The 14,483-nt window shown below is 52.6% G+C and overlaps 1 protein-coding gene across 2 annotated transcripts in view; it reads right to left on the bottom strand.

Moving 5' to 3' along the window:
• Nucleotides 1-14,483, bottom strand: part of DNAH6 (dynein axonemal heavy chain 6) — a 2,458,578-nt gene that overhangs the window by 1,492,430 nt on the left and 951,665 nt on the right. For both annotated transcript variants that reach the window (XM_085636629.1, XM_085636630.1), the window contains exon 30: nt 6,670-6,807. In XM_085636629.1, the coding sequence (XP_085492755.1) occupies nt 6,670-6,807 (138 nt within the window). The remainder of the gene's footprint in view (nt 1-6,669; nt 6,808-14,483) is intronic.

The following is a 14,483-nucleotide window of genomic DNA, read 5'->3' as shown; positions in this document are numbered from 1 at the left end:
CCTCATTTGCGGCGGTGTCGGGATTCAGGATGAATATGGGGAAGTCAGCGGCTTTGGATCTCTCCTTAGCACCGGGAACTAAAGCCCTATTACGGCAAAGTGTTCCGATACTTTGGTCTTCGGACTCGGTGTCCTATTTAGGGATCCAGCTAGCCCCCACCCTGCCGGCAATGGTAGCAGCAAACTATGCCGTCTTGGGCATGAAGGTTCGACGGGAACTAACTCGATGGGACCGAGGTACCCTTTCATTGCTGGGGAGAGTGGCGGCAGTCAAGATAACAATCCTGCCTCAGATATTATACTTGTTTCGGGCGCGCCCGCTGCAGCCTCCGGCGGAGTGGCTTCGGAAGATGCAATCCGATCTGGGGCGTTTTATTTGGCAGGGCCGGAAACCCAGGATGCGAAGGGCGCTCTCGATGTTGTCGACGGAGGCGGGAGGTCTCGGAATCCCGGATCTTCGTAAATACTTCTACGCGTCACAGCTACGTTATCTTGTGGAATGGAGCCGCTGGGAGTCAGACAAACACTGGCTCTTCCAGGATCAGGCGGTGGCGGGGCGGCCTCTACAGGAGGTACCATTCCTGCGTCGAGTTCACCGTCCAGCTAATCTTTACGCCTCCTTTATCACTAGAGTAACCTTGCGGATCTGGGATGCCACAAATTTGGTGCATGGCTTGATGTCATTCCCCTCCCCGCTGACACCAATAGTGGATAATCCGGACTTCACTCCAGGACTAGAGAGAGGAGCGTTTGAGCACTGGCGGTCGGCCGGATGCCAGGCTTTGTGCCATTTGTACGGCCCAGAGGGAGTCCTTCCCTTCACAAGCTTCAGACAGGAGTATGCGCTCCCGGAATCCGAAAGATTGTGGTACCTGCAGGTTCGCCATTGGGCGCTGAACCCTCGGGTACGGGAGGCGGCTGACAGGCGACTCCACCCTTATGAGCGCTGGCTCCTGACACGCACATCCGACACAAAGCTAATCAATGACCTGTACAGGTTTCTCCAGACACCCGCTTCACACTTATATAACCCGGGCAGGGAACGTTGGGAAAGAGAACTTGGAAGGTCCCTGAGTCATGCCGAATGGGAGCAGGTCGCTTATAGGGCCAGACACTCGGCCTATCATGTCGGCCCAACGGAGACCTTTACTAGGGTCTCCACGTACTGGTACTACACTCCGGAACACATGCACGAAATGGACCATAGTAAAGTGGCTAACTGCTGGAGGGGTTGCGGGCAGATAGGAACGCTGACGCACGCATTGTGGGATTGCCCCCTGCTAGCCGCCTTCTGGAGGGAGGTGATCGATAATGTGGATTCACACTTTGACACCGAAATACCGTGCTTCCCGGCTTATACCCTATTGGGCCTCCCAAATGGGCTAACATATCCCTTAAAATCCCGCAGAGGCAGACTGATTGCCATTGCTTTGGGGTCGGCAGTCCAGACGATCCTAGTACATTGGCGTTCACCCACGATCCCCAGAGTCACGGGCTGGTTGCACAGATTGTGGCATGTGCTGGGGATGGAGAAAATGTCGCTGGCGGTGGCGGGCGACGCGGAGCAGTTTAACGACCTTTGGCAGCCGTTTCGGTCCCTACTGATCACGGAATTTAGAGAAATGACCTGCCCAAGATTTCTGAGACTCCTGCGGCTTACTGCGCGGGAGGAGGCCTCCTGAGGTGCCTGATGGGAAGTATCAGTGTACGGACCCGGGGACCGGGAAGGACCCACCGGAGGCACGCGCTGGACCGAGAGGGGGAAGGGGAGGGGGGGCTGGAGGGGGGGGCATCGGGAGTTGGGAAGGGCAGGGTGGGAGGGTTAGGGGGGGTTGTTGGGGGTAGAAATTTGGGTTACTTACTAGGTATCGGAGCAGAAGGGGGCCCTCCTGGACAGGACAAGAGAGTGGATCTGGCGACACGGGAGGGGGCTCGGAGTTTTGAGGGACGGTGACCTCCCTGCGGTTTCTTAAGACAGCTTGTATCACAGGAGGGGCTACAGACGGGGTTCACCTTGGAGGACAGTCTTACAGCGCTCGCCCGTGGGAGGGAAGGGGTCTCTTTGGTTCCGTTTAAGGCTAATCGCGGCCGGCCCTGTGGGGTTGTAGGCGGCATGCTGTGTATAGTGATGTCCTCATGACGCGAGTCACTGGGCTCTGAGACAGGCTGGTTCTTTTGGGGAGTAACGTGCCGGCCCGCAGGGTTGTAGGCGGAAGTTACTGATGTTGTCGGTGATACCTGGTTAAGACTAATAAAAAGATTTAAACCTAAAAGATGAGAAAAAGCCTGCCAAAAAGCGTCAGAGGGGTAGCTCTTCCCGGATCGGCACTTAACTGGTGCGGAAAGAAAAGAACTAACGTCCGCGCACCTGGGTGGCGCTTATGTAGGCACCCCGACGTCATAACCGACGCTACTGATGCCATCAATGTCACACGGAGCCGAATGGAGCCCCCGACATCACGCACAAGGTGTATTGCTCAGCAAAACTTTCCAGATCCAGCCTGACGCCTGGGAAATTCAAAGGTAAGGAATCTGCAGCTAGAAGTCTCTATCAGATGAAAAGCGTCACCTAGCAAGTGAAGCATTGGAATATTCCAACGTGCAGAACTGCTGACATTGCGCGTTCTCTTCGATGGCGAAAAGATCTAAGCAAGGCTCTCCCCATGGATGAAAGAAACCTCGCACAACCTCCGAAAAAAGACGCCATTTGTGATCTATCATGCACCAGCGGCTGAGTTTCTCCACCGTGGCATTCAGAGATCCTGCCAGGTATTGAACCACCACGGACATGCCCTGATGTTCTAGCCACTTCTAGAGACAAAGTACCTCCTGACATAGGGTCTACGACCCCACCCAGCCCTGTTTGTTGCAGTACCACATGACGGTGGTGTTGTCCGTGAACACCTGCACTACTCTCCCTTTGACAGAAGGAAGGAATGCCTTCAGTGCAAGACTGTTCGCCCGAAGCTCCAGAAGGTTGATGTGGAGCCCGAACTCCGCCTGAGACCAGAGGCCTCTGATCTCCACCTCCCCATGTGGCCATCTCACCCCAGAAGTGATACATCTGTCACCACTGTGAACTCTGGTTGGGGAAGGGAGAGGGATCTACCGTTGACCCAATCCTGGTTTGTCAGACACCACTGCTATTGGTGTGCAGTGCCCTCCGAAATCTGGACGCAATCGGAAAGAGTCCCCTGATGCTGTGCCCACTGGGACTTCAGGTCCCCCTGCAGAGCCCGCATATGCCACCTGGCATAGTCCACCAGCAGGATGCAGGAGGCCCAGTAGCATCAGGGTCAGTCTGACCGAAACCCGGGATAGAGGTTTAAAGATTGCAATCATAGCCCGACTATCCCGGACTCGCTGTTTGGGAGGATAAGCCCGAAATGGCGCTGTATCCAGAACCGCTCTGATGAAAAGGAGCTTCTGAGAGGGAATCAGGTGTGACTTTGGCACATTGATGCTGAACCCCAGCGAATGCAGGAGGCTGGCCGTAGTCTGGAGGTGGGAGACAACAGCCTGGGGCGAGCCCGCCTTTAACAGACAGTCGTCGAGATAGGAGAAGACTGGAACCCCTGATCTGCACAGATGAGCTGTGACCACCGCCATCGCCTTTGTGAACACCCTAGTTCCGCTGGTAAGGCCAAAGGGGTGCACAGTAAACTGAAAGTGCTCGTGGCCTACCGCGAACGGTAGGTAACGTGTCCTGCAAGTCCAACGCTACCATCCAGTCTCCGGGGTCAAGGGCAGACAGGACCTGAGCCAGAGTCAACATTTTGAACTTCTCCTTCCAGAGGAAGCGGTTGACTTTCCTGAGATCCAAGATAAGACGCAAACCCTTGTCCTTCTTGGGCACCAGAAAGTAGTGGGAACAACAACCACGACCTACTTCTGGGGCAGGAACTCACTCAATGGCTCCCTTGGCCAAGAGAGCCGTAACTTCCTGTTGGAGAAGGGCCAGGTGATCCTCCGACATGCGATGGAATTGAGGTGGCATGGATGGAGGGGTAGTCTCGAAGGGGAGGGAGAAGCCCCTTTGGACTATCTGCAAAACCCACCTGTCTGACGAGATGTTGAGCCAGTATGGGAGGTGATAGGGGATTCTGCCGCCCACTGGCAAATGGTGGCCCTGAAAGGTCCGACTAGGAGGGCTTGGAGGCTGCTACAGAGGGGGGTTGGTGGACTGGCCCACCCGCTGGCCCCCAGACCCACGACGGTGGGTCCCATGTCCCCGGCCGCGCAGAGGCTGGATGGCTTGTGCAGGCCTGCGGCTCTGGACGGAACATAGCGGGACACCCCTGCCGTAGCCATGAAAGGGGCGAAAAGCAGACTGCGAGGGGTTAGAGGTAGAATCAAGGCCCAAGGACCTGGCCGTAGCCCTGGAATCATTAAAGCGCTCATCAAAGGGCATGTCCAAAAGCATAGCTTGGACATCCCCCGAAAAGCCAGTGTACCTCAACCAGGCGTAGCGTCTCAGGGCTACTGAAGCTGAAATCGTCCTGCCCAACGAGTGGGCAATGTCCTGCCCACAATGTACGGCGAACTTCACTGTGTCTCTCCCTTTGGCAACTGCATGAGAGAGCACAGCCTGGGCCTCCTCCGGGCACTGAGGCAGCACCTGCGTGATCGTATCCCACACAGAGTGGGAATAAGGGCCCAAGAGACATGTGTTGTTCACGGACCGCAGTCCTATGCTGGAGGAAGAAAACATTTTCTTCCCAATGTGGTCCAGCTTCTTGGATTCCCTATTAGGTGGAGCGGTAGGGAATGCGCCCTTGGAAGTCCAGACTTGGACCACCAAGCTCTCAGGGGTGGAGTGTTGGGAGAGGAAAATGGGGTCACCCGGGGACGGGCGTTGGGCAATCATCCTATCCATTGGAGCCCCTGTATTGGGCTTGGACCAAGTGCCCAAAAGGATGTTTGTGAGGGCCTCATTGAATGGCAGTAGGGACTCCGAAGAGGCCGCTTCCGGTTGAAGCACCTCAGTCAGGAGGTTACTCCTGACCGCCACCGTAGGAAGCTCAAGGTTTAAGGCCTCAGCCGTCCTACGCAACAACACTGCGTATGATGCACCCTCCTCCGTAGCCACGGTAGGGAGAGATAGCATGCCAAGTTCTGGGGAGGTGTCGAGACCACTGGCCACACCCAACTCCTCTCTCCAGTCTCGTTCTTCTAACTGGTCTGCCAGAGGGTCCACAGACCCCTCCCAGTCCTCCATGCCCTCCTCTGATAGCCACTCAGGGCAATAGGGAACACCAGTGGAGAACAGTGGTACAAATGTACCAGTCGGCGCCGGTCTGGCCGCCGGTCAACGCCGGTCCGGCTCCGTGTCCACAACAAGTGGGAGGCTGGGGTCAACGTCGGCTGGGGACACAACCGGCGTCGGAGGAGGCGGAAGTGTTGCCACTGGATTTGACACCGGAGGAGGTGTCACGAGGTCGATAGCCACTGATCCGGACCCAGGCCTGCATCCCTGGGGCCCCTGCGGTGCTGGGGCTGAAGCCGCCGGCATGGAAGGCCTAGAGCCCCCAGCCGAGTCCGCGGGGCTCAAATGTGCGCCGGTGAAGTCAGGCTGCCCAAAAATAGAGTGGAGGGCTTCGTAAAAACTATAAAAGTTGGGCAGGGGTCGCTCCGGCTCCCAAAAAAGGAGGGAGGCTTGGAGTCGACCCAACAGGCTCCACGGGTGGAACCGGATGACTACCATCTGCATCTCGCATCGCGTTGGCCGACGGACTGGGAGAACGCGAAGAGCGACAGTGCTTTTTCGCCTTCTTTTTGTGCTTCAACTTACCCGAAGACGAAGACTTCGACGAGGAGTGGTGGTGATGGCTCCGCGACCGGTCCCGCAATCTCCCTTTCGACTGGGACCTCGAGCGGTGTGGAGCCGACTGCGGTGCCTCCGGGAAGCTTTCAGGACCGCTCCAGCAAAGACTTCGGGTTCATGGCCCGGCAGTTGGAGCATGACTTCGGGTCATGGTCGCGCTCCAAACACCAAAGGCAAACGAGGTGCGGGTTTGTAACCGGCATCAATCTTGAAGCCGGTTCGAGGACGGGACAGCCCTACCTGCACCAGGAGTCGAACGACTCGAAAAGATGTCGACATAAGTAGCAAAAAGACAGTCAAAAGGTGATTAGCAAATGCAATTCTGAATGCGCCATGGGTGTGGAACAGCAGGCACAGTTTCATTAAGCTATGGAGCCTGTGCCCATTTAACTGATAAGAGTTATAGTTAAACCTGTGCATTACATTCACCCACTCATTGAAGTCCTTGTCTTACTTACTGGACTCCATTAACGGAAGACACTGTGTAGTGACAGGCTCAAAAGTCATGAACACGGCAGTGGGTCCTGCGATATTCTGAAACTAAGGAAGTGTACAACATTGCAAACTCTAAATTTGCATGTCACCACCATGAGATACAAAGAAGAAATTTCTTTTAAAAAAAAGCTCTTAAATTCCCACTTACGATATTTTGAATTTGCTCAAGCGCATCCATGATGTTTGAAAGTGCAAACTGTTAAAACATGAAATTCACAGCAATATATTTATTCATTTATTTAATACTACATAAGCATTAGTTGTAACTTGTTTAGCGTTAATTCATTACAAAAAATCATTATTTACAATGGCAACCTAAAACATCTAGGTTTGTAGTTGTATAATGTTACCTTTGCAGCTTTGGCATTTCTAATGGTAATCAGCTGCTGGGCAATCACAGACAGAACTTCAATGTCAATTCGGTTAAATTCGTCAAAGCAGCACCAGGCTCCCGACTGCGCCAAACCGCTGAAGAAACGTCCCATCATCTTAAGAAAAATAGCAGCTTAAATGATTATGCACACCCCAGTACATTCAAAAGGATGATCCAGTCATCACTGTCGAAAGGTAGTTCAAAATGTGTTTTACTGTTACACAAACAAATTATATACATTATTTCAAAGCCATTAAAGAGATGTAATGCATTTCATATAGTCTTCATACTTTCGAGGGGGTGTAACTTCTTCTACACTAAGCCATACTCAACATGGTTCTATTTCTTATATTTCTGCTGCCGGACTGAAACAAGGGGAGCAGCATCAGACTACAGAAACACAAATGCAAATGATGCTGGCATTCCCAAAGAAATATCGGTTGCAAAAGAGCAGAGACGGGTACTCGCTCACATCGTATTTCATGTTCTCTGCGAAATCGATGTGCACAGACTTGATCGGTCACCATGCCGCTTTCTGGATACTAGGACTTGTGTGAATAGCCAATTTGGGTACACGCTCGAAAATCGACTTTGTCCATCTAGCGTCCCATTACGCTGGGCCGATGGCCCAACAATCAATGCTGATTTCTGCACTACTCCCGATAGAAGAATGGAGTTTTAATCATATTCTAGTTACCTCGCCAAATATCAGGGTGAACGGCCTTGCACTGGTCTCAGTTTGGACTACTACCTGACATGTGTCTATGCTGCCGAGTTATTATCGCGCCCTGATGAAGTCTCTGTGGGAGACAAAACGCGTTAGCTATGGCTTTGTGGACTTTAATGGAAATACAATAAAACACAGTCTAAAACAAGAAAAGGTCACGCCTGAAATCTGGAATTTTCTGTGTGTGCACATTGTATAATACATGGATATGTAAGCAAATATAGGGTGCTGAACCAAGTGTGTTATGTCCAGTCATCACTGTCGAAAGGTAGTTCAAAATGTGTTTTACTGTTACACAAACACATTATATACATTATTTCAAAGCCATTAAAGAGATGTAATGCATTTCATATAGTCTTCATACTTTCGAGAGGGTGTAACTTTTTCTACACTAAGCCAAGCTCAACGTGTTTCTATTTCCTATATTTCTGCTGCCGGACTGAAACAAGGGGAGCAGCATCAGACTACAGAAACACAAATGCAAATGATGCTGGCATTCCCAAAGAAATATCGGTTGCTCACATCGTATTTCATGTTCTATCGCAGGCAAAATGTATTTCTCCAGAGAACTGATTTCCATAGAGCTGTTACCGGAATAGTTCAGATATGCCTTGAAAGGGCTTGTGGAACTCTTGGTTAAGACATGCGTTATGATGTAGTCACGCCTTTTACATAGGAAAAGACAATCACAACCGCCTGTCCAATTCTCTTGAGTGGATGGTTACTGGGGTCATATGACCCTTACAATCAGCACTCAAAACACTCAGTCCGCAGCAGAAAGTGTGTGTGAGTAGTCCACGGCTTAATTCAAGGGAGATGTCTGGGGTGAATGTTGTTATAGTGCAATACAATTATCACATTCAGAATAAAGCTTGACTGCCCAGGTTCCGCGCTCACGTCACTTATATCTCATATATGTATTTACAAGTTAATCAGTAAACAAATCTCTATGAAGCACCGAACACAGTACATTACACCAATGCGACACAACAATGATACAATGAGGCGATAATCTCACAATAAGAATGTTCATTTTGAGTGAATACTTAGGAGGTATTATGCACTACTCAGTAGTGAAACAAGAGCCCCTGGCCAAACAAACTATACAGTGTTCACAAGGTAATGTTGACCATGCTAAATGATCACTAAGCTCAGAATACCAAGGCACCCATGAAATACAGTGCGGATACCTAAGCACAAGGTCCATTAACAGCTACTATTCGTGAAATCTTACGGACGTTCGGGTTAAATAATTGACCAGTACATAGGTCTCTCTTTGGTATCTGGTTAATATTTGCAACCGTAGATGTCTGCCAATATTCCAACTGTATAAATAAAAGCAAAAAATAACAATCATAGTATAGAGGAAAGGAGACCCTTTATTGACATGCAGAGTTACAGGTGAAGCCCCTAGTGCCACCTCTGGTGGGACATCATGTATATACCCTCCAGACAGACTAAAACAGAGAACAGGGCAGGAAAAAGACAGGGTTATCGCCCGTTTCCTACTCAAACTCCATCTTTCAAATGCCATTCTTGAAGTAAAATAAATACTCACAGTTAGAGGTAGCCATAAAACAGGTGCACCAGTAATATTGGTGAAGCCTTCATTTGTATTTCACTTGCTCTAATGTTTCTGAAAGGTTTTGCTAGAGATGACTATGTGTAATGTTCACAAACAATATACTTATTTAAAGAAAAATAAAGATAAAGTGATCCGCGTCACCCAGAGCCTTGAACAGCAGGGCCCTCTCTCTGATGTTGATATGGAGCTTGGACACCGCCGGAGACCAGAGGCCTCTGATCTTCGCTTTCCCATGTGGCACCACCATCCCAGGAGGGACGCATCCGTCACCACTACATGCTCTGGTTGGGGTAGGGAGAGGGATCTGCCACTGACCCAATCGCGGTCCGTGAGCCACCACAGCAACTGTATTGCAGTGCCCTCCGAGATCAGGACGTGGTCGGACAGGTTGCCCTGATGTTGAGCCCACTGGAACTTCAGGTCCCACTGCACAGCCCGCATCCGCTACCTGGCGTGATGTACCAGCAGAATGCAGGAGGCCATCAGACCCAGCAGCCGTAGGGCCATCCTGACCGAAACTCGAGATAAAGGCTGAAAGATCAGAATCAGAGCCTGAATATCCCGAAATCGCTGTTTGGGAGGATAGACCCGAAACTGCGCCGAGTCCAGAACCGCTCCGATGAAGAGGAGCTTCTGGGAGGGACTCAGATGTGACTTCGGCACGTTGATGAAGAACCCCAGCGAATGCAGGAGGTCGGCCGTAGTCTGGAGGTGGGAGACGACTGTTCGGGGCGAGCCCGCCTTCAACAACCAGTCGTCAAGATAGGGAAAGACTGGAACCCCTAATCTGCGCAGATGTGCTGCGACCACCGCCATCACTTTCGTGAACACCCGAGGGGCACTGGTGAGGCCGAAGGGGAGCACGGCAAACTGAAAGTGCTCGTGGCCTACCATGAACCGCAGGTAACGCCGGTGGGCCGGCAGGACGGGGATGTGGAAATAAGCGTCCTGCAAGTCCAATGCTACCATCCAGTCTCCAGGGTCTAGGGCAGCCAGAACCTGAGCTAATGTCAGCATCTTGAACTTCTCCTTCCGGAGGAAGGCGTAGACGCTCCTGAGGTCCAAGATAGGTTGTAGGCGCCCTTTGCCCTTCTTGGAAACCAGAAAGTAGTGGGAGTAACAACCCCGTTCTACTTCTGGGCCAGGAACGCGCTCGATGGCCCCCTTGGCCAAGAGGGCTGTAACTTCGTCCTGCAGAAGTTGCAAGTGATCCCCCGACACGCGGTGGTACTGCGGTGGCATGGCTAGAGGGGTCGCCTAGAAGGGGAGGGAGTAGCCCCTTCGGACGATTTGCAGCACCCACCTATCTGAAGTGATGGTACGGCAGTGGAGCAGGTGATGGAGAACTCTGCCTCTCACTGGCGTGGAATGGGCCTGAAAGCCCGGACTAGGAAGGCTTTGAGGCAGATGCTGAGGGGGCGGATGTGGACTGACCGGATCTCTGTCCCCCTGCTCTGCCACGGCGGAATCCACGTCCGTCACCGCGTTGAGGCTGGTTCTGCGGCCTGTGGCTGGACGAACCGGCGGGGGTGCCCCTTCCTTGGCCACGAAAGGGGAGAAAAGCAGAAGTTTGCTGGTGCTGGACCGACAGACCCAAGGACTTGGCCGTAGCCCTGGAGTCCTTAAAGCGCTCCAGCGCACTATCTGCCTTGTCGCCAAAAAGACGACGGCCATCAAAGGGCATGAGTGCTCTGGACATCCCCTGAAAAGTTCGTGGACCTCAGCCAGGCGTTAATGTTAATGTTATTGGGTATTTATAGAGCGCGCGGCTACTCCCAGGAGTGTCCCGAAGCTAAAAGAAAAAAAAGACCAGTGACAAAACACAACTGTGGAGCCCCAAGGCCGCTGATCAATCATACAAACAGCCAAGTTTTGAGCTTGCGGCGAAAACTAAGAAGATCCCCCTCCTGACGCAGATCAAGAGGTAAGCTATTCCAGAGCCAGGAGCCACTACTTGGAAGGAACGTCCACCCAATCGAGAGCGAAGAAACCTTGGGGTCTGTGAGAAAAATGAATTAGAGGACCGCAGGTTTTGAGAGGGAACATAGAGCTGACATCTATTTCTCAATACGGAGCCCCAATGTTATGGATGGCCTTAAAGGCCAACACCAAAGCCTTGAAGTTCACCCTCTTGCGTACTGGGAGCCAGTGCAAGGACCTAAGGTGTGGGGTCATATGGGTCCTGTAGTCAACCATAAGTATGGCTCTAGCTGCGGCATTCTGTACCACCTGAAGGCGGCTGCTCAGATAGTCCGGCAGGCCAAGGTAAAGAACGTTGACATAATCAAGACGCGACAAGATCAATGCTTGCACAACTATCTTCCTATGGGATACTGAAAGTAACTGGAGAAAATTGCGCATCATTTTCAATAAGCCGAAACAGGTGCCTGCTACCGTCTGGACTTGGGATTTCATGGACATATCCTTGTCCAGTTTGACCCCCAAATTCTTGACCGTAGTGGCTAAGGTAGTAGGAGGGGACATGTTTGATGGCCACCATTCACACCACTCATCCCCAGGATTGCAGCTGAAGAAAATGATTTCAGATTTCTCCGAATTGCAGAGAAGTTAGTTCTGCTTAAACCACCCGAATACTGTGGATAAACAAAGATTTATCATCCTCCCATTGAGAGCTTCGCCCTTACCACATGTAAACTATAGTTGAGTATCGTCGGCGTAGGAGATGATCTTGGCGCCAAAGTGTTCAATCGATAGTGCCAGAGGGGCCATAAACACATTGAACAGGGTTAGACTTAAAATAGATCCCTGAGGGACGCCAACATTCATGGGTAAAATAGATGCCGCGAAAGGAGGGGACCAGACTGTTTGCTGGCGATTTTCCAAATAGGATCTGAACCACTGAAGGACATTGCCTCCGATACCGCATCCTTGAAGGCGACCCAAAAGTAGTTCATGAGGAACGGTATCGAAGGCCGTGGACAGGTCAAGCAGTATCAAGACTGCCTTCCCGCCTTTGTCCAGTGTGGACTTAATTGATTCTGATATCTCCAGGAGAGCTGTTTCCGTGCTGAAATTGGCACGGAAACCAGATTGGCTCGGATGTAAAACACCATTGGTTTCGACAAACTCCCCCACGACCTGATTTACAAATTTCTCCAAAGCCTTGGAAAAAAACGGTAGCAGCGAAATAGGTCTATAATTGCTGGCTATCGAAGGGTCAGCAGATGTTTTTTTTTAAAGTGGGAGAACTTTCCAGTGCTTCCAACTATCAGGCACCAATCCTTCAATTAATGATAGATTCAGAACCTTATTAACAGCCGGGTTTATCACCTCAGCAACAGACGGGAGAACCTTCGCAGGACAGGGATCAGAGGGAGAGCCTGATTTCAGCGAGCGTAAAATTTTTAAAGAGTGTTCCAGCGTAATCGTAGGGAATTTCAATAGAAACCCCCCAGCCTTGAGTGAGAGAGGCTGGGTGTTATCCAAGTTGCCTACTGAAAATGAAGATGCAACTCCAAATGAAGCTTGTATTGTAGAGATTTCGCCACCGTCGTTGCAATCGCTCTTCCCAGCGAGTCCGTGGTGTCAAGTCCACATCTAATGGAATACCGTGCTGCATCACGCCCCTCAGCAAGAGCCGGGGCGAGCCGTGTCCTGGCCTCCTCTGGACACTGGGGCAGCACGTCCGCCACCGTATCCCACAGAGAGTGGGTGCAACGTTCATAAGGCATGCGGTATTAATGGACCACAACCCAAGACTGAGTGCGGAAAACAGTTTCTTGCCAAACTGTTCCATCCTTTTGGATTCCCGGTCCGGAGGTGCGGACGGGAAGGCGGTTTGGGACGTGGAGGCCTGGATAACCAGACTCTCAGGGGTGGGGTGTTCGGACAGAAAGCAGGGGTCGCCTGGAGGTGGGCGGTGGTGCCGGGCCACGGTCCGATCCACAGGAGAGACTGTGGAGGGCTTAGACCAAGTGCTCATCAGAACGTCGGTGAGGGCCTCATTAAATTGCAGCAGAGGCTCCGAAGAGCTTACTGGTGGTTGAAGCACCTCAGTGAGGAGGTTAGTCCTCACGGCCGCTGCAGGGAGCTCCAGGCGGAAGGCCTTGGCCGCCTTGCGCAGAACCACAGCATAAGTAGCACTCTCCTCCGTAGCCACGGCAGGAGGGGAGATGAAACCAGTGTCAGGTGAAGTGTCTAGACCACTGGCCTCCCCCAGCTCATCTGCCCAGTCCTGACTTAACTGGCACTGCTGTGCCAGAGGGTCCTCAGACCCCTCCCAGTCCTCCCCTTCATCCATGTCCTGGTAATCAGGCAGAAATGGCAGAGCTGGGTCATAGGTGAAAGGCTCACCCATCGAGACCAGAGACGGCGCCGAGTGGCGCCGCTTCGATGCCGGACCCGGACTGAAACCAGGGACAGCATCGTCCGAGGACGGCACCGGGAGCGGCAACATGGAGGTCGGCGCCAGCAGAGGAGTCGTGAGGTCAAGTGGCGTCGACCGGGATCCAGGCCTGGATCCCACGGTGGCCTGCGGCGTCGGGACCGAAGTCAACGACGGCGCCGGGCCCATAGCCGTCGGCTCGCTAGGACCCCCAGTCGGACCTGTGGGGCCCGGAGGCGGGCCGGCAGGCCTCGACGGCGGGAAGAGAGTCCTCATGGCCACGAGGAAGTCTCGAATCTCGCCCGGAGTCGCATGAAGCCCAGGGACCGGAGGGTGTGGGGCTGGATGCCACTCCTGCGGCTCTGGCGAAGCTGCACGGGTGGTGCCACCCGAACCCTCGGCTGAGTCGCGTGACCGCCGAGGGGAGCCAGTTGAGCGATGTCGCTTCTTCGACTTCTTTTTGCCATGCCTCGACTTACCTGAGTGCGAGGACTTGGATCCCGACGAGCGGTGAGGACTGCGGCTCCACGACCGGCCCCTCGACTTCCTCCTCAACCGGCCGACTACCGGATCTCGAGGAGCTTGCGGGACCGCTCCCGCCTAGCTTTCGACGTAAAGGCCCGGCAGTCGGGGCACGGCTTGTCATTGTGGTAGGCCCCAAGACAGTATAGACAACGATGGTGGGGGTCGGTAACATGGCTTGAACCTGGGCATCCCTACCGGCACCAGGAGTCGAAGTTGATCCGAAAAAGATAGACAAAATGTCCAAAAAGTTAGTAAAAAAATGACTAAAGGTACGCTCTTCCCGGATCTGCGCTTGCATGCGCGGAAAAAAGAAGAACTGACGTCAGCGTGTGAGGGCGGCGTCTAAGTACTCCGATGACGTCATCCCGGCGATCACGACGCCGACGACGGACACGGAGCCGCTGACGATGCATACAGATGCGCAGGGGTACTGCTGACGAAAAATCTCTCCGGATCCAGCCTGATGCCTGGGGATATTCTAAGGTAAGGAATCTAACGTGCTTCTTTCAGATCTTTAAAAATCTAACCGCAACTTACCCCATAGAAGCTAACGGGAGCTCGCGGCTGTGTTCTCACACTGCACACGGTCCCCGTGGGTCCCCTGTGTCA

The sequence above is a fragment of the Triturus cristatus genome, chromosome 2_1, assembly GCF_964204655.1.
Source record: "Triturus cristatus chromosome 2_1, aTriCri1.1, whole genome shotgun sequence".
NCBI classification, from domain to species: Eukaryota; Metazoa; Chordata; class Amphibia; order Caudata; family Salamandridae; genus Triturus; species Triturus cristatus.
The sequence above is the reverse complement of the archived record's forward strand: the minus strand, read 5'-3'. Positions and strand labels throughout refer to the sequence as shown.